At 42.3% G+C, this 25,454-nt stretch overlaps 2 protein-coding genes across 5 annotated transcripts; one reads left to right on the plus strand and one right to left on the minus strand.

The window, feature by feature from the left end:
• Nucleotides 1-462: 462 nt before the first annotated feature.
• LOC146360119 (uncharacterized) lies at nt 463-12,486 on the plus strand. 3 transcript variants are annotated; one of them, XM_084828904.1, is made up of 6 exons: nt 463-586; nt 2,621-2,700; nt 3,776-3,868; nt 4,658-4,789; nt 6,060-6,188; nt 8,213-12,486. In XM_084828904.1, the coding sequence occupies exons 2-6, from the start codon at nt 2,621-2,623 to the stop codon at nt 8,220-8,222; spliced, it is 444 nt and encodes a 147-aa protein (XP_084685030.1). In that variant the 5' UTR covers nt 463-586; the 3' UTR covers nt 8,223-12,486. The 3 variants fall into 3 exon arrangements, with proteins under 3 accessions (XP_084685030.1, XP_084685029.1, XP_084685028.1); XM_084828903.1 differs by lacking the exon at nt 8,213-12,486 and adding an exon at nt 6,478-7,834 and having other exon boundaries at nt 463-687; XM_084828902.1 differs by lacking the exon at nt 8,213-12,486 and adding an exon at nt 6,478-7,834.
• A 1,487-nt stretch (nt 12,487-13,973) lies between these two features.
• MRPS10 (mitochondrial ribosomal protein S10) lies at nt 13,974-22,270 on the minus strand. 2 transcript variants are annotated; one of them, XM_084828900.1, is made up of 7 exons: nt 22,204-22,270; nt 20,676-20,734; nt 20,426-20,498; nt 20,026-20,165; nt 19,003-19,111; nt 18,166-18,255; nt 13,974-17,937 (listed from the first exon to the last, which is right to left on the minus strand). In XM_084828900.1, exons 1-7 carry the CDS (start codon nt 22,246-22,248, stop codon nt 17,851-17,853), a joined length of 603 nt encoding a protein of 200 aa, XP_084685026.1. In that variant the 5' UTR covers nt 22,249-22,270; the 3' UTR covers nt 13,974-17,850. The 2 variants fall into 2 exon arrangements, with proteins under 2 accessions (XP_084685026.1, XP_084685027.1); XM_084828901.1 differs by lacking the exon at nt 20,676-20,734.
• Nucleotides 22,271-25,454: the final 3,184 nt, after the last annotated feature.

The raw sequence follows: 25,454 nt of genomic DNA on the forward strand, positions 1-25,454 counted from the left end.
TAACCGGGGGCAGCGCATAGTCAAAAGATGGAATTCGCTACCACAAGAAGTAGGGATGGCCACCATTTGAATGGCTTTGAAAGGGGACTGGAGAAATTCGCGGAGGAAAAGGCTATCGATGGCTACTAGTCCTCAGGGCTACGTGCTACCTCCAGAACCAGAGGCAGCGAGCCTCTGTACACCAGTTGCTGGGGAACATGGGTGGGAGGGTGCTGTTCCGCTCATGCCCTGCTTGTGGGTTCCTGGTCGACAGCTGGTTGTCCGCTGTGTGAGCAGAATGCTGGACTACACGGACCCTTCGCCTGATCCGGCAGGGCTCGCCTTGGGTCCCTACTCCGGCCACAGACACGCGGGGGTGGGGGGACGCTGGCCGTTGGCAAGCAGGCCCCGCCCCTTCGCCCGGAGTGGGCGTGACCTGTCGGCTCCCCCTCCTCTCTCGGGGATCTGCTGAGGCGCCATTTTGAGGAACGTTTTGTTTGTGGGCTGAGCCCGAAAGAGAGGAAGTTCGTGTTTCTCCTCCCACCCGCTGGCGGGGCTGGGACGTTACTTCTGGCAGGGCACGGGCTCCTTTGGCAAGTGTGGAGCGGTAAGTCCTCCCTCGCCCTAGGATTTCTTTTCTTTCCTGTTCCCGGTCTCTGCTCGCCGCCTACAGCATTTGGGACTTGCCTCGCTGGGTCTGACTAAAAGGTCCGTTTAACCCGGCCAGGGCCCTGGCCAGATTCCTCTCAGAATGAAACTCACGAAGCAGCGCATGCGGGCGATAGCGCAGCTTCCCCCAACCTGGTGCCCTCCAGATGTGTTGGACTACAACTCCCAGAAGGCCTTCTGTTGTCCAACACATCTGGAGGGCACCAGGTTGGCTTTCCCCTAGCATTTGTTCCCAGGTGTTTAGTCTTGGATCATAGCCAATCAAGGCTGGCATCTTGTATACACACTTACCTGGGAGTAAGTCACATTGAACTCTGTGGGGCTTCTCAGTAGACAATATCTAAGTAAGGCTGCAGTTCAGTGCTTGGTACCAAGCTCGGTTGAACTCAGTGGGCCTTGCTTTCGTGTAGGCATATATATACTGTACTTCTAGAGTCTTCTGGCACCTTAAAGACTTTACAGATTTATTATGGCATATAACTGTGGACTATATTCTGCTTTATCAGATGCATTAGGTCTTATTGCCTCAGCTGGCAATATAGAAATGGGTGTAGAGTGGGGAGGGGACTCTAACCTGGGTTCCAATGGAACTGAAACCCAGAATACAGTCTGTGACAACTGCATCAGCAGAGGTTTGGACTAGATGACCTTTGAGGTTCCTTTCAGTTTTATAATTCTAAATGCATTTTTGTGCTGTATGCAAGGGGAAAACTCTCTCCTCTTCTTCTTTCACTTATGGAGAGAAACTGGGGGTCCCAGACCTTCCTTTCTCCATTAATACATTCTCCTCTGCATCCTGTTCTGTGTTTCCCTCTTGTGCTACTATTTACTACAACACAAATTGCTCACCACTGTAGAATTTCATGAGCATCTGTTTAATACGTGATTTAGGCTGCAATCCTATGCCCAGTTACCGGGGAATAAGCGCCATTGAACTCAGTGAGGCTTACTTCTGAGTAGAAATGCATAGGTTTGTGCTGTTTTTTTGTTGTTTTTTAAATCTACTGGATATTTACAGCTAGTTAAATTTACGTTAAGAAAGGTAAATATGTATAATACAATATACAACAAAATATACGCTATACCACAAGAAATCAAGTCTATTTTATTGTAAACTTTAGTTAATAAATTTCTTTGAATGGTATTTAAAAGAATGCATTGTTTACTTTTAAAATATAATAGATTAGATGTATGCTTTAACAAAGTGTTAAGACTACACGTTGTCCTACTGCCTTTATTCTTCCCACACATAATGAATAAACTCCATTAGCTGATAAAGGGTATTATCCACCTGCCTCCCCCCTTGTACTTTGACAGTGTTAGTTTCGCCATGCATGTGATCTGTGAACAGTACTTAACAGGGTGGGGAGATCATATTATGGTTGACATTTCTTGCACTCTTGATGGGGGAATACTATTCCTTGATTCATTGCTGCCAGTAGTGTTCACACAGCCCTGCACAGTGTGTTCACTGAAGTGGCCCTGGTGCCCAAGCACCTGCTGGTCACTATTCTTGGCAGCCAAGGCACTTGGCTTTAGTGTGATCAGTGTGGGCTATTTGTGCAATGTTTGTTTGTTTATTTATTTTATATCCCGCCTTTCTGCCAAAGAATGGCACTCAAAGTGGCTAACAGTAAAATCTGGATTAAAAACAAAGTCTTAATTTAAAGGTAACATAAAACCAAATTTATAATTACTAATTAAAAACACAACAATAAAAGAAGATAATGCGGGCTGTTTGTGCAACGTTTAATTAAAAGATATGGTGCAAGATGTCGAGTTGGGTAAGACTGCCTAGCAGGCATGTTCTGACATTTTTCTTTGTGTCTGTAAAGTGATATATAATTGTTAGTTACTATTTCATGTTTTTAACACATTATGCTAAGAAACCCCCAAAATTAGATTTGGGAGGAATAGATTCATAAATCTGCAGGTTGAAACATGGTTTTGTTTTGTTTTTTATTTGTAATAGATGGAAGAAGAAGCTGAAGTCCTAATGGATCAGACTGAATCTGCTCCAGAAAACATAGAAATGACTGAAACTAAGAAAAAGTGAGACACAATTTCTTAGTTACTACTATTGTTAATATAGTAGAATACAAAGTGCTTTATAATCCTTTTAGGGCGCAATCCTTTCTAGATAGGCGGCTGCCTCTGAACTAGGGGGCAACCGCCTATCCAGAGCAAGGCATGAGAAGCATGGAGGGGATCATTCACTCCTCCTGCCCTGCTTTTTCTGCTAGACAGCCGATTGCGGCTGTCTAGCCTCAGGAGCACGGAGTGGGGAAGGAGGCTGCTGTACGACATATAGGATGTGTTGTACAGGCAGCTACGCTCTCCCTACCCTGGAACACCCCCAGCCACACCCCTTTCTGGCCTCTCCGCGCTCCTCTTGCGAGCGCTGAGGATGGGGCTGTTCTCTGCTGCCTCTGAGGCAGTGCGGAAGCGGGGGGAGGTCGGTTCTCTGGGAACCAACCTCGGAGCACAGCCTGTGCTCCGAGGTTGGTTCCTGGATAACAGCATCTCTAATGGCCATCTAGCCCCTGTCTAGCGGCCATATGATTGCTCCCTTAATAATTTTTGCAAAGGTTCTGTGAGATATTCCAGTTTTTCAGACAAAGAAGTTTGGCAGGTATAATACTGGTACCTTCAATCAAGGAAACTGCATGTATGTTGGGGGGGGGGAGTTTACATTTCCTTTCCCCAGTTCTGTTTCCCCATTCAAATTAGCACACACATACACACACACGCAGTCTTGATGCTTTGAAGTAAAGGAAAAGACATTGGGAGATCTGATCATGGATCTCTCCCATCATGTGTTGATTGGTCCTAAGCTAGGATTGAACCCAGGCATCTCAAGTACGTCTCTCCAGGGCAGGAGTAGCCAAGTTCCTAAAATCATTTAGGGCGCAATCCTATGCATGATGAGACAGAAAAAAGACCTACAGTTCCCTGCATGCCCCAGCCAGCTGTGCTGGCTGGGGCATGCTGGGAGCTGAAGGGCTTTTTTCTGTCTCATCATGCATAGGATTGCATTTTGCTGAGCAGTGTAGCAGAAAGTGCCATAATAATTAGTTCTTAGAACAAAAGTGGCTGAGTTTCGTATGTTCCCTTTCCTTATGTTCAGGGGACCAGGAGTCCGGGGAAGAGGCCGAGGTGGCAGAGGATATGCTAGAGGGAAAATGCGAGGAAGAGCACTGAATGGCTTTGGACCTATAAGGTAATCCTTGCTCTATATAAGTTGTTACTACATTTCCTACCTCTTGAAGACCAGTCTCTTCAGTAGAGAGAATTGTTTGTAACAAAATAGAGGCTTTTAGTGTCTTGTGGATGTCAGGAAGCACACTTCCTAACTCCCAAAACCTTAATATACACAGTTGCAGTTAAAATTTACACTTGTCCGAGTGTTTCATGCTTTAAAGGGAGAGATGTGTGTCTTTTTTCTGTAATGAAATGAATGGTGAAGTTCTTTGTGCTTTAGGATTCTGAGCTTGTAGGAAATCGCAAGGTCAGTATGTAGAAATAGAGAGGTGATGGCTTCAGAGAGGCTTTCTATTTTTTCACTTTTAGGTGTTTGGGACAGTGTGTTACAATGGCATTTGAATATTAATGGACGAACAGACACAGAATAGTCATTTTCTGTAATATGATGCATGTTTGAAGTTGCTGGCTTCTTGCAGTGTATGAATATTAAACATAAAATGTTGCGTGAGTGCAAGGTTATTGGAGGAGCGAGTTGTACAAGTATCTTTGGGGTGAATGTGTTCGTGCAAATGATTTGCTGTTGCAACTAATTTACTCAGTTTTTCACAGTTTTTGTAAGATAGCAATGTACATAGTCCTTTTGAATCTTTCACCTTACTAAACTTGGATGTCTTAATAGATTTCTGTTCATTCAGTCCCTGATGTAGCTTTATACAGAACAGGTTTTAGCCACATTGTCTCTATTAAGATCTGAGATATTAATGGCTTTTAGATTGGTACTGAATTGCTAGATTATGTTTTGTAGACGTGGAATGGGAAGAATGCGCCCATATCCAGACGCAAGAGGTCGAAGAGGAGCACGAGGGGGACCACTTTTCCCACCATCTCTGCCAATAAGAGGAATGATGAGAATGCCTTTTCTGCCTCCACCACCACGGTTAGTATTGAGGATGTCAATGCAGACATAATTAAAAAGGGCTGTGGTCTGGGTTGGTTCACCCTGCCACAGTTTTTACTCAGGAGGTTTCTATGAGTTGCAGGACTTGTATTTCACAGGAACTAGAGAGAGTTAGGAAAGTTCTCTCTCCAAGAGTGATACAAAAAGTAACTAAAGTTACAATTTGAATTGGTGTGCACACCACATGTGTGCAATTGTGCTTCACTTCTTTAGAAAGAAGTTCTGCTGTTCTTTGGAAAGAAATATATGTTGGAAAAACATTTGTGTATTCTGACAAACACAGGCACTGTGAAAAAGCTTGGCATGCCCCCCCCCCCCCCCGGCACAACCCTGCTCAACATTTGAGGAAATGTTGAAGTGGCTATGTGAGGGTGTTTTCACACACACACACACACACACATGTTGCAAAGAGATAGGCACACCACAGGACCTGTGATGGGGATTTTCCACTGAGGAGGCAACATTGCAATTGGTATCTTTGGGAATTTTCAGTTATGCAAACAAAACGGCCCTGGGCTAGGTGTGAATCAATGTCAGGAGGACCATCTCAGAAAGTTTGGGAGTAGTAAATATTATCTTAGAAAAATCCTGTTTAGATACCGATATTCTAGAACTGTGCAGTGGTGACCACGTTTGCATGTTATGCCAAACCATCGTTCAGCACACTGTGACCAAGCCTCAGGCTCACACATTCCCCCCTCCTCTCCATCCAAGTGACCAGGAGAGCTTAAGTACAGCTTGTCTCATCTGAAATGACGAACTGTGGTTAATCTTGTTCATTTTTATTCAGTGATACTGGGCATACAATTCTGAATTTTGGAGGAAAATATTTTAAACAACGTTCTCCCCCACAATAATTGGGGAGGCTATATCACCTCCAGTTTTAGGGAGATCAGTACTCTTTCTCCAGATTTGTATTTACTGAATTTTGTTATTCAAGAGATTGTGTGTGTAGGGAGCAGGGTGTATGTGTTCAGCTTCAGTGAATATTAATTTGGGAAGAGATTATTGATTGATATATATTCAAAATGTGAAAGTATGCTATCTTATCCCTGATTTTAATGGGTTTAACAGAATTTGCCTAAGGTTTTTTTTTTTTCCAGTGCCAGGTATATATAAATCCTCAAGATAGTTTAAAAATTTCCACAGCACAATGGTACTTCCACACCCAGTTCTAAATGCAGAAAAATCTCTCTGAAGCAGGGCCGAATAGTCACATGATGACCGTTAGTTACATCTGTCTGTGCAGATATGGGGTTCCTCTTCCCCCTCTTCCTCCCCCACCACCTGGATTAATGGGCTTCAGGGGCAGACCTCCTCCCCCCAGAGCTAGAGGAATGCTTCCATGGCCACGAGGCCATTTCCCACCTCCAAGAGGGTAAGAATCTTTCTTTTTTGCCTTTTTAAGCTCATTTTATTTCCCAGTTAAATTATATTTACAGAAAATTCTTTAAAACTTACAGTTCAATCAGAAGCCATTATATCAGTTTTTTTTAAAAATGCAGGTCTTACTGCTAGCATAATATTTTTATCACCTTGGAAGCCTTTTAAATATGTGTAGTAGAAGCATACTCCATATTGTAGTGTGGTATTTTAAGTCTGTTATTTTAAAAGTAACTCCTGAGAAGGGGGAAACCTGCAATTATGATTTTTATCGTTTTATACAGCTTTCTCAATGGACCCGGTGCACCAGCCCCTCCGCCACCTGGACGGGGCCACAGATGGCCTGGACCGCCAGGTGGCAGGCCCTATTAAAGAGGCTTATTCTTTAAATTCAGTAACAGGGATGCTTGCTTCTTACCTTAAGACCATTTGAAATGGCTGGACTAAGAAGTGCCTGTAAAGCATTAAAGATGGCAAAGAAAACTAATAGAACTCTGACATCCATATTTTTCCAACAGCCCTTATGCACCAAGTTGGTAAAAGCCATATATTTTTAAACATACCCTAAAGACCTGTGACTCCTTGGACACTTTCAAACATATCCTTTTCAAAGTTTGGAGTTTGTAGACACTGACATCTGCACACTAAAGTTAAAAGAAACAGCTCTTAACAATAGGTCAAGCTTTTAATATTCAAACCATATATATTTAAATTGTGTGCAGCTTTTTTTTTAATCTTGCTCTCGATCTGTTTCAGTAACTTGTATTTGTATACTCTAAATCTTGGGAACTCTAGTTTCAAATGCACTTAACATTTGGTAACAGTAAATGCAGCAAGATGCTTCATATTTGGAAGGGCAACTATTCTGTATGTCTGGAAATGTAACCAATGCATAAAAAGTAATGGATAAAACAAGCTGTGAATGTTAATTAAAAGGAAAAGAGAAATTTTATAAATGAACAAAAGTTTATGGGGTTTGTTTTAATTTTTAATTATTGTTCTTCGTATACAGCTTGACCTTCGAGTTTAAATTTCTAGTTGTATATACTAATGTAATAGCCAAACATTTTACCAATTGTATAATTACAGCTGGTGATGTTATCTACAACAGAAAATGAAGGGATATGTTAAAATCTACAGTGTACATACTATTTTAAATATAGATTGCTGTACATTACATAGTAACTTTAGATTCCATTTTGTTATGGTGCACTGGAAAAACTTCCAAATAGTGGAATGTGTAGATTTTATGTTACTTATTGAAATGACAGATAAAACTGTAAAATTTTAAAACAGTGCTGTTTAATGTCAAGGATGATCACAGTCTGTAAATTATTTTAATTCTTAATACATTCTGCATTCTTTTGTGCTGAGGGCTGAATTAAAAGCTTTTTATTTTGCCAGTCTGGTGCAACTGGGGCTTTTTAACTTGAGCAGTCCCTACACTGGGTCCAAAGTCTGCAAGCAAAGTAAAATAAAATGAAGAAAGCTATAAATTGAGGTATGGAAGTCCATAGATATGTTTATTTTACTCTTACACCTGGCTTCCAGTTATTTGATAGCTGAACAAGATATTAACCTGAACCTTGTTTAAAAAAAAAAAAAAAGACTTGGGTTGGAACTTGTTCAGATTTTAAGTGTCCTTAATTTATCACAAAACCTAATGTTTAACTTTCCCAAGAAGGTTATTCTTGTGAAATGAGAATTTTCTGCTCAGAACTAAACCTAGTTAAATCCTTATTCCTAAGCAATGTTTTATTTACATTCCTTGAGTTGGATCCAGACTTCCATCAAGCTTAGAGTAGACTGCCTGAAATGAGCGAGACCTAATTTAGTCATTACCAACTTGAATTCTATTGATTTCAGTGGTTCTTATCTAACCATGACTGAGTCTAGATCCAACCCTTTATGTTAGCTTAAAGCATAGTATTAACTGCTAACTTTTAAAAAAGCTAAATTGGTTAATAGTTCTACTGGTGCCCAATGGTAAAAAAATGATGCTATCATTATCTTCTGAAGGGTAACATAGTCACCCTTTGAGGCCAGTGGGAGATGTCATGCAGACCTTTGGGAGAGCGTTCATCAAGGCCTTATTCGAGGTGAGAGAGTATTTAAAACGTTCCCCCGCCCCTGCTCACTTTCTTTTTCCTTAGGCAAAGTGCACATTCATCTGGCTTCTATTCATGTTCGAAATGCAGATGCATGCACACAACACATTGATATTATTTCACTCAGGACATCAGGGGACAGGGTTCACAGGTGCCTCATGGTGGATCCCCATCGTTCGAATGGACTCAAGATTCAGTTCCAGAAATTGGGCTGCCAAAACACACTGGTCAACCAGGCATGTATCTAACCAATTCATGAGGCTGGGTTTTATGCAGATCTCTACCAAAAGGTTATGGCCAGAAACCATCTCACAGAACAGTATGTCTGTGTGAATCAGATATATTTGTATGTGGGCGCAATGCATGCCAAATCACAGCACAACTCTTGTGGCGAGTCTCCTCTTTTTTCCTGTTAGCTGTATTTGGATCCATATCTCCTTATTGGACAGTGCTTTCAAGCCCTATTCAGATGTTAAGCCTGAACAAGGTACATCAGTGTGTGAGTTAGAGCACGGGGCCTGGCACGTGGGCTCCTCCCTCACCCCCTCAGTTGGCAAGGTCTAAAAAGGAGTTCTACTTGCATTCTCTTGAATGTGAGTAGAACTCCCTGGGCCATTGGGGACCCGCTTTATCCAGCATTGTCTTGTGTGAGGAGGAAAGCACTTCCCCTTACACAAGACAGCCCCACTGAATTCATCCAATTTCCCCATCCCGTTGCAGTCTCCCTCCCCCCGTGCATCATGCCAGAGTATCAGTTGATCATCAGGAATGGTTGTGGGGAGTGCAGCACAGGGGTCTGTAGTGGGGGTGAGGAAGCAGGGAAGCCCTGCTGCGCACGTTCTGCTCACTCTTCTGTGGATTCAAAACACCAATTATTTCCATTTGATCTGAAGGGTTCTTAATAACATTTGAACATACAAAACTGCCTTTATACCAAGCCAGACCATTGGTCCATCTAGCCCAGTAGACTCTATTCTGACTGGCAGCAGCCAAGGTCTCCAGCAAAAAAGGCTCTTCTCCAGCCCTGCTGCCTGAGATCCCTTTAACCGGTGCTGCCAGAGACTGAACCTGACTTCCAGTGTGCAAAGACCACGGAACTGTGGCCCATCCCCAAATAAACTGAACTGTGGCACCACGTGCCCCTTGTTTTTTTCCCATTAAGCTTAACTAATCTTGCTGTTCTTCATTAATGTGTTTGAAAGTGCAAGAAGAAAAGGATTACTATGTCCAGTCTTCTGTATTCTTGTACCAATTGCTGAAAAAATATGAGTACAATAGCAGTGAAGTAGTCACTGCTAGGCTGCCTTGGCAATAACCAATAAATTAATACTATGCTGTACATTTAATAGCAGGACGATAGTGCTGAATTTTGCCTTTTCGTATGGAGAAAACCAACCTGAACCTAAGGGGTAAATACAAACACATTGGAGCTATAATATGGCAATTAACCTACATAATTATTTTCTTTTACTATAATAAGCTGGAGGAAGTTACTGTGTGAAATTTAAAATAAAACAGCAGGCTGCCCAAAACATTTTCTCTTATTTTTTTTAATTTTTGAAGCTTGCAAGCACATACAAATGTTTGTAAGGAATGAGAATTAATTGCCCTTTCTAGAATATTAAGATTGCTGCAGCCTTTGTTTAAGTTTATGCATAATTTTTTTCTAGGAAGCTCTGTGTGTGTGTGTATATATATACACACACACACACACACACACACACACTATATGTATACATATACAGTACTGTGCAAAAGTCCTAGGCCACCATTAGATTTGTGTTTTAGCAATGGTATAATGACCATATATAAGTATTTCTCAGTCTCTTCATTAGAATACAACCAGAAAATACAGGAAATTTGTATGCAGTATTCAACAATAGAAAAAAAAATAAGAAAAAACAGCTTCCATAGGCTAAAGTGGCAAGTATTTAGTGTGACCTCCCCTTACACTAGAGTAACAGCAGGCACCTGGCCAGGAATGGTCTTCGTGGAAGGGTAGCAGCCAAGAAACCACTTTTGCGGAAGGGGAACAGGGTGAAAAGGCTAAGATATGCTAAAACTCACAAAGACTGGAATGAGGATCAGTGGAAAAGAGTATTATGGAGTGATGAATCCAAGTTTGAAATTTTGGGGTCCAATCGTTGACATTATGTGAGAAGAAGAGTTGGAGAGAGATGGCCGAATGAGTGCTTGTGGCCTTCAGTAAAACATGGTGGAGGGTCTGTCCTGGTTTGGGGCTGCATTTTTGCCTGTGGTGTTGGCGATCTTGTCCATATTGATGGGATCATGAATGCTGAGAAGTACAGACAGGTTTTTAATTCATCATGCCATTCCTTCTGGAAAGCGCCTGATTGGGAATGGTTTCATTTTTCAGCATGATAATGATCCCAAGCACACTGCTAATGCAGTGAAATTATATTTAGTGAGGAAAACAGCCAATAAAACACAGTCATGGACTGGCCTCCACAGAGTCCAGACCTGAATATTATAGAGGCAGTATGGGATCACCTGGACAGAGAAAGAAATAAAAGACAACCTACATCTAAAGAAGAACTCTGGGAAGTGCTGAAAGAAGCCTGGTATAATATACCAGAAGATTACTTCAGAAAACTTCAGGACAGTCTCCCCCAAAGAGTTCAAGATGTGCTTAGAGCCAGGGGAGGTCACACTAAATACTGACTGTTGGCTGTACATATTTCCTGTATTTTCTGTTTGTATCTTAATACAGAGACCGAAAAATAATTATGGTAGGGATGGCAGAGAATTCCGCCACGGATTTCAGTGAGGCCAAATGCACTGGCATTCGGCCCCCCGAGACCCGTGGCGGAACGGCCTCCCACCCCCCACCACCCCGCGGAATCCCCCCGGGATGAAGCTTACCTGGGGCGGATGCGGCTCCAGCGGTGGCTGGTCTCTCAGCCGGCTGCTGCTGCCGCAAATGGCGGCTGTCATAGCGGCTGCCATTTGTGTCCTGCCAGGCTACCGTGATAGGCTATGTAAGTATTTACGTAGCCTATCACCGCAAAGAGCAGGGACGCAAACGGCAGCCGCTATGCTGTTTGCGCCTCTGCTCTTTCCATGATAGGCTACATAAATATTTACGTAGCCTATCACAGTAAAGGCAGCCATGCAAATGGCATAGCGGCCGCCGTTTGCGTCCCTGCTCTTTGCTGTGATAGGCTACGTAAATACTTATGTAGCCTATCACAGCAGCCTGGCAGGACTCAAATAGCAGCCACTATGACGGCCGCCATTTGCGGCTGCAGCAGCCCGGCCATGGCCGGAACTCTGGCTGCGGACGGCCCTGGCCCCTGGCTCCGCGGAGCCGGCCAGGGAGGATTCCAGGGGGAGGGACGGAGTGCCTCCCCACCACCACAGATGCCCCTGCGAGGAGCCAGGTAAGGGATTCGTACATCCCTAAATTATGGATGGTTATTAAAACTTTGCTAAAACAAAACTGGTGGTGGCCTAAGACTTTTGCACAGTACTGTATTTCATATGCATCAATTGAAACTGATATATTCAAATCATGTAGTTACTTTTTTCTTTTACTTTTCATAGTTTTTTTGAAATTTACAATAAAAAATACAGAATATTGCTGCAGCCATCTGATTGTGTGCAAGCAAACTTCTTTGAAGAACATTTGCTTTCCTTATTAACCCTGTTTATCAGCCTGCTTCCCCCTCCCCCTTTTTTTAACCGAACTGACTAGGAAACTGCTTTTCGTGCCTTTATTTTGCATTGGTTTGGGGAACATCCACTGCAGATTGACAGACAGGTTAGCTAATCTGTACACAGCCTGCAGAATGGTGCCCATCTCTGTGTTTGGTTCCATTTCAGTTTCCAAGATGCTCATTTCACATGGTACAGACAGTGTAGATTTTCTGGAAGATGAGCTTGAGATTACCTTCTCTTTTTGTGGATACTCTACTTGTTCTGAATCTTAACAAAGTTAAGAAGTTTAAAATGTATATAAAAGAACTAGTCTTTCTAATTCCTGAATAAATAAAATGTAGTGCTGCTCCAATACAAGCTGGAAGAATGAAAATGTGATCTTAACATTGGTAATATATTGATAGATGCTTAGAGAATGTTTAGCACCATTCCCTTCACTCCTGAGGTCCTCATGGGAACTGTTCCCTAGTAGGTAGCGGCCAAAGGCTGACATCAGGGAAGACCACAGATGGGGACAAAAACACTGCCTGAATAATTTTGATAGCATATGCTGGATCCAGACTAAGTCAGTTGAACTTAGGTCCCATTGAAATGGACCTGTGTCATTACTAAGTACAGCTGACTTACTTTGCCTCCAAGACTATATTATTTCTGTTCCTGATACTACACTTGAACATGATTGTATTGTGAGAAACTTTTGAAAGCTGCATTGAGAGCCTCTTGGGGCTATAAATCATGATATAAGCACTCTAAATAAATGGTGTGGTTTTAAGTTCTGTTTCTAAAATTGAAGAAGCCTCACTACTTATCATTGCATGTGGGTTGTGGATTTATATTTAAATGTTAAAATTTATCCTGCCTTTCACTCAAGGTAGCTTTTAACAAAAAGAACCAAGATGATAAAATGTAAAATTACTAATAAATACTAAAATAGCAACAAGCAGTGTTGAGGGAGAGGGCATAGCTTAGTGTGATAGAGTGCATGCAGAAGGCCTCACGTTCACTCTCTGGCATCTCCAGGTACAGATAGGAAAGAATCCTGCCTGAAACTCTAGAGAGCTGCTGCCAGTCAGTGTTGACAATGCAGGGCTTATGCCGAGTCAGACAGTAATGGCCTGACTCAGTATAAGGCAGCTTCCTATGTTCCTAGAATACTATATCAGGGAGATTAAAATGTAGCAAATCTGCAGGTAAAATGTCAGTTAAAAAAGATTATGTTTTGATGGCCTTTGACTGCTGTGCACAAAGGGTTGTGGTTAGCCACTGTGGTAAAAGAAATCCAAAGCCTAGGTTCAACCATAGAGAGTTCATGTTCATAGTTTTTTTTAGTTATATTTCAGGAGTTCAGAGTAATTATTCTTCATGCCAAACAATTTTCTATCAGTACCAAACTTGAGTAATGGTTACAGTAGTTTTGCTCTAAGACAAGAGCCCACACAGGAATCTTGCTTTGGTGGTGTATACTCCTAAAAACCCTTCAGGGCTGTCCCATTTTATGCTGTGGCAGTAGCCAAATGGCATTTAAACTTAAGGCCTGGTTCACACATAACAACCCTGAGTATGGATTGCCATTGAATCGTGGGTTGTCATGTGCGAACCCTGCACTATGGTTTAACTATGGGTTGTTAACCATGAACAACCAAGGAAGCAACCCCATGGTTTGTTGCTGGGTTCTGAACTCTGGGTTGTAGTTAAACCATAATGTAGGGTTTGCATGTAACAACAACCCATGGTTCAATGACAACCCATACTCAGGATTGTTGTTTAGTGTAAACCAGGCCTAAGTCTGCACTTGCACATCCCCCAAAGGAAGTAGTATTGTAATTGCTACTTCATGACTGAAAATCTAAAGGCTTAAATTAAATATTACATTCTTTGGGGAAATTGAAATGTTTTTCTTATAGCCCTCAAAAGATGATTGTTATGCTTGAGATTACTAGGCAGAAGCATCTCCACAAGGTTTTGGAAAATGGTCCCTCTTTTTTCCCCGTTACATACAAACACATGCCACAGTAATTAAGGAGGCAGTCCTATATGTATCCATAGAACTCAGCCAGACTTACTTTTGAGTAGACAAGTATAGGATTGTGGTGTGTATTTTCAGACACTGCGAGGGAAAGCAAGGGTTGAAGTGGGAGGCAGTTGTCTCATCATGGTGTTTTATATATGCAGAAAGGCAGTTCCTTTTATTTTGTGTCAGTTGTAGTCCTAGAAGCTGGCTTTGCAAAGGTGTAGAGTGGCCAATGTATTTTTATCTTAGCCACACTCGGGAGGTTCTAAGAATTGCTTTGCCAGTTTAGACAAAGGACCCTTACTTTCAAAAGCTGCTAGTTGGATGCTTCTGGAAGCCTACAAGCAAAGCATGATTGCCACCCTGTTTGTCCTAGGCATCCAGTATGCTGTGAGAGACCTGTTATCAGGCTGAGTAGACACTGATAGGGAGGAATCAAATTTAAGGAATGTACTATATGTTGTAACAAACATCATTCCAGGATCAACTCATTTCAATGAAGAAACAAATATTTGTATCAGTACATGAGAAGTTAATAAAGTATCTAACTACTGTGACTTTGTGTATGGTATGTGAATATGGTACATAACAAGCACCATTCTCCTATACTGCTTCCTTTGTGGGAGGGACAGTGTCTCAGCCGACCGTTTTATCACTTCTCTGGGTATCTGGGATCATCCATCCAATTAACCCTAGTTGCAGGTAAACAGAATTATGGACAGACTGCTCCTGCATGAACTCTGTGAGATGAACAACCACGGCAAAAGAGTACATAGCTTGCTGTTGTGTATGGCCCTATTCATTTCAATGAAATCTGTGCAGGAAAAAGCTCCTGCTACATTGTGCCCTACACTGTTTTTCTCAAACAGCTTGTTGCAGATGTTTTGTTATGATAGAGAAACTGTAAAACTGACAAGTTATAGGCCTGGCTTATATTATCTTGTCACTGATGTTTTGAGGAATCATAAAGACACCCAGTATACTGTGAGCTGTTTGTATAAAATCACCCACGTGGTTTGGAGCAGCAGTAGCCCCAGGAAATAAAAGTCTCTCTTAATGCATGGTTTTCTTGAGGGGTGTTTTTTTTTTTTTTTTTTTTTTACCAAATCACACAGATAGTTCTCAATAGAAATAGATATTTAGCCAGGTATTCATTCACCTTGATTTTGTGATAAGAGTGACCAATCTCTGTATCAAACATCATTTTTGTCTTCTACCAGAGTGGAATCCTTTTCCCCTTACAGTTGCGGTTTTTTCTGTATCCTAGCTGCCTGAAGTCTAGTTGCTAAGAGACAGCTTACACAAAGGAAAGCTTTAGCTATGTGTGGTTTTGTTCCCTCTTGGAAGACAACTTCCTGGACTGGAGGCAAAGATGCATTCCCAATGTTGGTAAAATACAGTTCCCAAAGCTCACCTTGTCAAATACATAAATTTATTAAATGGCTTATATATCTGCAATGGAAAGCCTTGGCTGACAGTGTAATCCTATGCATGTTTACTCAGAAGTCAGTCTCTGTGTTTAGTGAAGCTTATTCACAGGTAAGTGTGCATAGGATAGCACCCTGAACACCTTTCCAGACATGTCAATAACTATTGTAGCACTATGGAGAGAGTGGGGATTTTGGTATCAGGAAATCAAAGTCCTGTAGACTGCAATCCTATACACAGCTTCCTGGGAGTAAGCCCACTGAACATCTGAATAGACATGTATAAGACTGCACTGTTAGTGAATGGATGATAAGTGTGATTTACCTGTCTGAAAAATGAGAATAGTGTTGCTCTATTTCATACGGTTGCTGTGAGGGGAAAATTGGAATGACGGGGGAATGCAGATTAAAATGTTAAATGGTATTTATGTGAAAAACAGATTGGCTTGTGCCCCAATCAGAAATATTTCTGTAGGCTTTTGATCCTCTGGTTATTACTAAGCTCTATGTGGGAGATTAGCATCTGCTCAAGGCTGGCCTAATTAAGACAAGCTCTTTGGCACAGCTTGGCCTTGCACTTCCTCTTTAGCAAAAAATAAAATAAAAATCTGAACAGTTTAGAAGAAAAAATCTGTTTTAAGATTACCATGCCAGCAACTTGGCCAATTCACAATGTCAAATTCTTAACCCCAATTCTCTTAAGAGTAGCTGTGATCCCTGCACTCTTGTTTGATTCTTGAGTTGGTGGATAAGAACTAACAGCAATATAGGAAAGTCATAAATCCTGCAAAAATTCCTGGCTGAAAATTATGCTCTCGTTCTCATGTAACGTGGCAGTTTAGATCTCAGTCTGACTAGTTCTCCTACACCATTATCCCTAAAAGCATTCAGTCTCTTTAAAAGTAATTTAATATTACACCAGAACATGCAGTACCTAAATAGGTTTTACACATTAAACACTTCAGAATTTGTCTATTAAGAAAGGGAGTCAGGTGAGGAAGACCCTTGGGTCCCTGCTCCTGTTTAAGTAAGAGTCCCTCTTCCCCTGCCCCCCACCCCCAATACACACCCAAGGCCCTTTACCACCATCAGCTGCTCTGTGGGAAGAATCCTAATGACTTGCTATATGTTTGTTGTAGTAATGTCTTTTGATATTACCCATAAGCTACCTTGCAACAATTTGTATCCTGAAAGGTGGAATGTAATATAAATGTAATAAATGAGTTTCTCAGCTATGATACTTAATGTCTGTTTGGTAGTAAAGGGAATTACAATAGAAAGGCTACAATTCAGAGCACCGTTACTACTGAAATAAATGGATAAGGAAACATCTGTACAGAATTTACACTGAAGAGGCTTAAACCATTGGAACATATGCCTTAAGTATCCTAGTCTTTCTTGAACTAGTAATGCAGCCAACGTTCCTGCAGAAACACACACTCCTATGGCTGTTTAAAAGTCAAGAGGAAGCTGCCTTAGGCTTTCTTGTGTATTATAGTGCCTATCCTCACAGCTAGTTCTGTATACCATGAATACTGTAAACATACATCAATGGCAGTGGAAGGCAGGTGGTAATTTGGGGTGGGAGAAAAAGTCAAGGTAAACATGATCCCCCTTTTAACTACTTGCATGTAACAACAACCATGATTTAAACAGCTTGGAGCTCACAACCTAACAACAAACCATGGCTTCTCTTTCTGGGTTGTTCAGGGTTAACAAATCATTTTTGTCAGCACATCATGACAACCCAGGATACAACAACCTATGGGTTAAATAAACCATGGATTAGTGCTTGTGCGAACCAGGTCACTGTGAATTTGGCACTAGGAACATATTTTCTCCAGCTAACAGATGCCCCTTCATCCTAAGATTCTTAACACAGCATATATAAGAATCATATATGGAATACAGTGAATTTTATAATAGGATCCCTATTGGAAAGCAAACATTCTGTTAACATCTTTTTCAGAAATTCTATAGAAAAAGGTTCCTGCGATTAAGATAGTTGGCTGTAGGTTATTGTCAAATCTGTAACAATCTGCTAAGAGCTTCCTTATACAAAGCTACCAAAGCAAGTATTCTTCTAAACATTTCAAATCATGTGCATTTTTATTACTGCAAGCAACCATTTAATATATTTTCACATAAAGTACCAGTGTATTTAAATTGGTCAAGCAAATTATGATACACTTGTTTTTGTGTGCGACACAGTTTTGTCAAACTTGTTTTCCTTGATCTCTTCAGAACTGATGAGCTGACTTTTGGAGTTGCATTTATAGAGCCGTTTGGTTGAGAAACAGGATCCTTAAAAGCTAGTCTGTTACAGATCATTTTCAAAGTGAGCATAAGTCTCTCTCTCAAAAGGACAATGTTACATTTCATTTTTACTTCTAATTAAAGCTTGGAGTTGGGGGGAATCTACAGACAGGGTGTTTATGATTTACTTGCTGTTTCTTCTACTGGAGGCAGTGTATCCCAAATAGGTGTCTGAATATGTTCAGGAAGTCTTTCTAATCTTGTCTAAAAACAAAGGAAAATGTGGAACAGCAATTTTATACTAGAACAGTTCATAAGCTCTGTAGCTCTTCTACTGTAATTCTTATTTATACAAATTCTTAAAATCCAACATACGTATTAGATGCAGATATGCTACCAAGTGGCAGAAATCCTTTGCTGTCTGATTAATACTAAAGCTAAGAGTCAGATAAATTTTTATACTATAGCCCCAAGAAAAATCTTAGCTAATACCTTTTTTACTTCCATGGCAACCCCTTCAGGTAAGTTTCGTTGAATGTATTCCAAGTAAACATTGGCTGTGCTGCCAGTTAAATGCTTTAACTGAAACAAAAAGCAGTGTTTTAGTTCAGATAACAATATGTGTTCTAATAGAAGACAATCTGTACAAATGACCCTGTCTGGCTTACGAAGGGGCTCCCCCCCAGCCCCAGTTTGTACAGCCCTGCTGTGCCTTCACGTGGTTACTCACCTCTGGAGTGGTCTTTCTAGGGTCAAAGCAATAGTGGCCTGGATATGACTCATGCTAGTCACTGCCTACCACAAGTAAAGTGTTGGAGGACGCAATCCTATAGCTGCTAGTCAGTGGCTAGACGGCCATAGGATAGGTCGGTTCCCCCAGAACTGATCTCCATCCCCTCCTGTGCTGCCTCATAGGCAGCATGGAACAATCCCATGCTCAGAAGAGGAGTGCGGAGCAGCAAAAACAGGGTGTTCCTGGGGGCGCGTCAGGGCGGGGAAGTCGGAAATGCTGGTATGACACATCCTACGTGTCGTCCGGCTGCCGCTTCTCGCGCTCCGAGGTCTCATGGCTGTCTAGCCGTAAATGCAAGGCGGCTGAAGCGTAGAGGGGACGATCCCCTCCGCGCTTCTCCTGCCCTGCATTGGATAGGTGATCAACTCCAAGTTTGGAGGTGGCCACCTATCCTGATAGGATTGCGCCCTAAGACAGAAGTGTGTGCTCGCACATTGACAGACAGAGCACTGCTCTCTACATAATCAAACTTTTGTTCTGTTTACACTATCATCTATATACTTCTCCTTTATTTGAACATACAGCTCTTCACTCACCTCCACATATCGGTAATGTGTCCTCATTTCATACTGAACTCTGTGCTTCTTATAAATGTGCACTGATTTCAGAAGTGTGAATCGTTCTATCTTCCTTGGAGGCACTTCTCTAAGAGATATAGTGGTTTTAATGAGAATCATTAGTCATTTTAATATATCCATTTATTTCTGAAATTACAGCCATAGATAGCTTTCATTATCAATAATGGAGGTGTTTGGCAGGGAGGAAGGAAACAAACTGAATTCAGCTTCCAGATGGGATTCCTGCTTTGTTGATCAGACTACATGGCTGTATCCCAAGAGATCTACTTAATCTCAAGTTTGGGAATAAGAGATCCCAGAAGTGGGTGAGAAAAGATCTCATTGCACTATGTTCAGCAGCAAAACTCTTGCTGATGTCAAGAGCTTACATTCATAATTTAAAGGAGGAAACTGAAAACACAGTGTTAAAACCGCCAGCTGCAATCCATGCACTCTTACTGGGGAAAAGGTCCTATTAAATTCAGTTGGGCTTTTGAGTAAACATGCATAGGCTAGAACCCAAGCTGATCTCTACCTTCAGGAACATTAAACTACAACTCAATATAAAAACAGATTTCATAAAGACAACAGCTACAAAGTTTTATACTTCTGGCCCATAAATTTGTAAACAAGTCTTGCATAGCTGACTAGTCCTAAACAAATTCCCTAGGAGTCCCTGATCCAAAGTTAGAATCAGGGAGCTTAAGTGGTCTGTTTTATACTGTTCTGGCTCCTCACATAACATGAGGTGAATTTGGGTGGACATTTGATATTCTGGATCCTCTTCAGCCAGGAAGGGAGACCGTAGGTTTCTAGTGTATGTTGTGCATTTCCAGTTTGTTTTTGGAATGTCAACAGAACGACTATATTTGGGAACACAGAATAAAATTAAGGAGAACTGCAAGTCTATCTAGTAATGAGTCTTCAATGATAGGTCAGTTTGGCTGTTTGAGAAGGTGATTCTAGAATGACTAAGTAACTGCAAAGGTCAACAGTACTTACACTTTTTCAATAGAAAGGCCAAGTTCTTTAGCAGCAAGCACCATGAAATATTCATAACTATCCAACACGGTTCTGTCATGACTTTTAACCAAAACCACCAGTCTCTTATATAGTGTGTCTGGCTCATCTGAAACAGATACCTAGGTGGGTAAACAATAAGAAATAAGCCATTCAACATTCATATCCTAAATAAAGACATCAGCCTGAACACATTGTTCACTGAGGTTTAATTGTAAATTATTCATTCCAAATTAAGATCTTATAAACATTGTTATACCCTGACATTGTTTAAACACACACAAACCAACATATACCCCAATCCACATGTACATGTATATGAGTATGTACATATTCTTACTCACTGGAAACATACAACAAGTTCAAAACCTCTCAGACGTACCAGAGGTTTTTCCTTGGGCTGTTGAATATCAGTGTGTGCCCTTGAAAACTGGAACCACATCAAATGGTTGTTTCTAAAAAGAAAAAGGAGAGAAGGACATTTTAATGATAACATACGAACTTGAGTATTTTAGGCTACAATACAAATTTAGCTGAGAGCAAGCAAGCCTCACTGAATTCAGTGAGTTACTTTTGAGTAGACATTTATAGGATCGCACTGTTAAGAACTTGGCTGTAAATGGTAAACTTACTGAGGAAAACTATGTTGCTTTAGTGGAACACCATTTGTTACAAGAAAATTCTGCAGCCCCTAGAACAGAAATTACATGATTGGTATATTAAGACAGCTATGTTGATGTATCATTGGTAAGATTCTGCAGCTTTCCAAAATTATTTAGTCAAATAAAGTCATGCCCACAAGCTTACAATCTAAAAAGCACAAGACAAAAATGGGCAGCTGGATGGAAAGGGGAAACTTAAATAACAGCATTATTGACACAAAAGTCAGCCCACATCTCCAATTGCCTCTTCAGTTGATTCTAAAATCTATCTTTTTTTTTTCACATGCAACTCTGCCTCAACTGGGTTCTCCTATACACAATTCCCATTCCCACAACAGCTGAAGCCATCTTGTGGCTGAAGTCCTTGTATGACATGGTCTTCCTGCTTTCAGATGCCAGTGGGCTACTGCTCATCCATCTAGACAAAGAACTTGCCTCTCCATGAGCACAAGATTTCCCACTTTGTCTCCTATCTGCTTTCAGAATCCTTTGCTTATCTGAGCAGTGATTGGTACAGTACTTGCAGCAGTAGGAAGCTGCAAAAGTCAGCAGTCCCATAGAAGAGTAGGCAGATGGGGGGTGGCAGCAACACCGTCACTTCTCTCTTCAGGCAGCAATGGCACAGAAGACTCACACTGCTCCATGTGATGTATATAGTTGTCCTTAAGCAGCCACCAGTAGGGTTAACCAATTTGGTTCTTGAAGTGCTCCTATGCCTTTAAAAGCTGTTTGATAAGCAAAAATCCAGCAGATAGAGCTTTTTGCAGCATGAGGATAGTAACTGGGAATCCCTCTTCTGTTGAATCTTTGCCTGACACAACACTGTTGCCTGACACAACACAGGAGACCCGAGAGAAAAAAGGGTGGCAAGGCAGCGGGCCATGCATACCTTGAATCAAGGTATGCATGGCCCAGCGTGTGGTATTTTTTTAAATATAGGAACTGCTCGGAGTTGGTAAGAAAGGCAATATGCAGATTAAGGGTGCAATCCTATGCATGTTTAGACAGAAAACAGTCTTCCAACATTGCTGGCTGGGGAATGCTGGGAGTTGCAGGACTTTTTTCTGTCTAAACATGCATAGGATTGCACCCTAAAACATTAAAGTTGCCCACTCGGCTACTTTCGGGAATCGGTCAGGAACAAGGCGTCTCAAGTAAAACTAGGGCTTTCGACCCGCTACTCTAACCACGCAATCCTACGCCCATCAACCGGGAAGTCCCACAGAGTTCAATGGGACACACTCCCAGGTAAGTGTGACTAAGACTGCAGCCGAACGGCGCAATGCTACAAATGCTTAGACAGAAAAAAGTCCTACAACTCCCAGCACTCTACAGCTGCAGGACCTTTTTCTGACTAAACATGCATAGGATTCCGCGCTAAGATTATCGCGCGCGGCCCCGCCATTTTACATGTCTCAGTCTGCACCTAGGGTCTACATTTCAGGCACTAAGTTGCTCCGACTCGGCCGAGCCCTGCCCCTAGCGACGCCGCAATTACCTGCCGCCCCTGGCTCAAGAAGCTAATCCCTCTCCGAACCGCCATCTCGCCCGCCGCTTTACACCGTAACTTCCTGCTGCCATGACGTCAGAGAGAGCACAACTTCCGGTAGAGCACGAGCGCCATCGCTTGCCTTGTCCGTAACGTGTATCTCTATGGTCTCGCCCCCCCCCCCCCCGACCGTTAAGTTCGTTTGCGAGCGAGCCCCCCTATAGGGCGTAAGAAAAGTTACTTTGGTTTGCACACAGGATTTTCGAGATATTTTCGACGCCGTGACTACTTCTGGCCAGGGTGGTAAAAAGTACAGCGTCTCATAGGTGACAGTGGAGAATGGAAAACGCTTTAAAGGGGGGGGGGGGAGGGAGAGAGTCTAGTAGCAAAACCAAGACAGCAGTTCAGTTCAGGTCTTCCGGGGTGGGGGTTGTTTTTTGTTATTTATTTTCTCTAAAAAAAAGTGCTCTGCAAATGCTTCCAGCAAACAGTCCACGATTATAATCTCAATACTGCAGAGGAATGGGTGAGGTTGAGAGATACGAGATATTCTGGGAAGGCTAAAGGAGCCCGAGCAAGCAGCTCACACCAACCCTGGCAAATTGAAAAAAAATTGAAAAATAAGCAATACTTCTTTTTAGCATGATTTGCAGAGCTAAGGTCGCTTTGTTGCTTTCAGGCAGCCTTCCCCAACCTGGAGCCCTCCAGATATTTTGGACTTCAGCTCCCATCAGCCTCATGCAGCATGGCCAATGGTTAGGAATGTTGGGCACTGTAGTCCAACACATCCAGTGGGCACCAGGTTGGGGAGGGCCGCTTTAGGAACATAAAACAGCCTTTCTGTTCCTAAATTTATTTTATTCATGCTGCAGTTTGCTCATAAAATTATTATATTTTAAAACTTAAAAGTAAACTCAGTAAATAATTACAAATTTACTAACCGCACACTCCTATGGCCGCGAGTCAGCGGCTAGATGGCCATAGGATAGGTCACTTCCCTGAAAACCGACCTCCACCCCCTCCTGCCCCCTGCCTTGTAGGCAGCGCGGAACGGCTCCACACTCAGAAGAGGAGTGTGGAGTGGCAAAAACGGGGTGTTCCTGGGGGTGTGGCGGGGAGGGCAGAAGTGCCATTCCAATGCTTCCTATGCGTCAACTGGCGTCCCCCCCCCACTTCCGAAATCGGCTGTCTAGCCGCGAATGCAGGGCGGCTGAAGCGCAGAGGGAACAATCCCCTCCATGCTGCTCCTGCCCTGCATTGGATAGGCGGTGGCCTCCAAGTTCGGAGGCCGCCGCCTATCCCGATAGGATTGCACCCTAAATAGATAAGAACTACATGAAATGGCTGGTACAGCATCAGAAACACAGGACTCTATAGAACAGAACCCAAGCTGTCAAGAATGCACAGTGGTAACTCTACCCACATGTTGGGAAACGGAACATAAATGTCTATCAGTAAAAGATACTCTCGATCAATAATTTTAATAAGAAATGAAAGAACTAACTATGCTGGGAATCTTACAGAGAGGATTAAAGACATATTTTTCCCCATCGCTTCCTTTTTCATCTCTAGCCTTTCTATAAAAATGTTCTTGTTACATAGTTTTTAGAAATCATTTTTGGGGGAGTAAAGACTGGGCAACAATATATACTTTATTTTACATTCTAAAAGAAAATATTTCATAATTGAAAAAGGTTCTATTTTTCAGGAAAAAACAAAAATGGTCCTCAGAAAAAATCAATTTTTCCAAATTTCTCTGGTTGTTTTCTGGGCCTTCACATCTCTAGCTGTGGGTGGGGAGCAGGTTGCTGAAAGTGAGAGCACCTTACATGAACCCTGCCAAGTAGCTCAGTGACGTTAGCCGCATATTGCATGGGATGTGGTGGAGTGGCAACTAAATGAGTTGGCTTATGACAACTCTGCAGTGTAATGTTTAACATACTCCATATTGCAGAGTGGGATGGGGTTACAACCACAGTGTAACAGTGCTTGCAGATTGGGACAGGGTTATTATAATCTCTGCATTTCAGATTGGTTGCTAGATAGTTACTTACAACGATCACCTAATAAAAGGCTTTAATAACTGTCTCTAAGAGAGCAATCCTATGGTCCCTGGGTGAGCATCTCAGGGACCATGAGATTGTTTGGATACCCCATTCTGAGGTTGGAGGTAGTGCTCTGACTTCGAAAGGGGGAGTCGGAGATCCAACCCTCCCCCTTTCCCCTCCCCGCCAGAGTGGAAAAAACTGTGCCAGCTGCCCTCTGAGGTCGGAAACGCAACCCTGGAGGAGGAAAGGGATGTTCCAGTGGGTGGAGACAGGATAGGATATGATGTATCCCGACTCCCGAGCCTCTTCCAGCCTCCTTCCCTCCCCCTCCAAAGCGCCCTCACTAGACAGGCTAAAAAGCCCATCTGGTGAAATCTGCAGGGTGGGAGGATGGGGAAGCGAAGATTGCCACTGGTGCGCCTCCCACCCTGCACTGGATGATTGGACACCTCTGAGTTTGGGGGCTTTGTATTACCGAGGGTGCAATCGATAGGACTGCGCCCCTAATCAATCTTTATTGAAGTACTGTTTAGTACAAAGAACTAGGGTTGTTAAATGGTGCTTAACACTGCATCCATATACATTTCTACTCAAAACTGAGCAACAAGGCTTACTCCTAGAAAAGTGTGTGTGGGATTGCCACCTAAAATGCTACAGGGCAGATGTTGTGCACACATATACTCTCTCACTCATGCCTGCACTTTCTATGAGCACAAAACATTGCAGCTAATGTAACTCTAGTTAAATTGTCACCCCCATCACCTTCCTCGACACCCTCCTGAGCAGTGATCAACTGAAAATGCAGACATGGCACTCTCCACTCACTTGCGTGATGCCGTGCTGTGCTTTTACCACTCTAATCATGTAAACTAGAGATCCCAAATCAAACTGGAAGTCAGTTGAAGGGCATATGCACCTCTTACTTTCCACCTGTGAGACATCTCTTCACATGTTCACAGGGATCAAGCTGAACACCAGAGATTTGAAAAGACAGTGAGCTCAGGACAGTAGAGTGTTTTATTTAAAGTTTGGAAGCCATTAGTCCTGGCTTGTTTGGACACCATTAATCATAGGTTTGGATATAATGGGAAGGTACAGTTAACTGCAGTTTCTTGATTTGTTTAGTTGCTCATGCCGAGGGAGGAAGAAAGCAGCAACAAAAGGGCTGCTTATGGGTGTACAAAACTGGTGCATATCCTGGTTTATTAAGCC

Source organism: Heloderma suspectum, chromosome 1 (genome assembly GCF_057233095.1).
Source record: "Heloderma suspectum isolate Gila_16-S chromosome 1, 16-S_ref, whole genome shotgun sequence".
NCBI classification, from domain to species: Eukaryota; Metazoa; Chordata; class Lepidosauria; order Squamata; family Helodermatidae; genus Heloderma; species Heloderma suspectum.

Coding starts and splice junctions, on each gene's coding strand:
- LOC146360119 (XM_084828903.1), top strand. CDS start 2,621: ATGGAAGAAGAAGCTGAAGTCCTAATGGATCAGACTGAATCTGCTCCA. Junction 2,701..3,775: donor ATGACTGAAACTAAGAAAAA/GTGAGACACAAT, acceptor CCTTATGTTCAG/GGGACCAGGAGTCCGGGGAA. Junction 3,869..4,657: donor AATGGCTTTGGACCTATAAG/GTAATCCTTGCT, acceptor TATGTTTTGTAG/ACGTGGAATGGGAAGAATGC.
- MRPS10 (XM_084828900.1), bottom strand. CDS start 22,248: ATGGCGGTTCGGAGAGGGATTAGCTTCTTGAGCCAGGGGCGGCAG. Junction 20,735..22,203: donor TCTTGAGCCAGGGGCGGCAG/GTAATTGCGGCG, acceptor TTTCTGTTCTAG/GGGCTGCAGAATTTTCTTGT. Junction 19,112..20,025: donor GGCCTTTCTATTGAAAAAGT/GTAAGTACTGTT, acceptor TATATCTCTTAG/AGAAGTGCCTCCAAGGAAGA.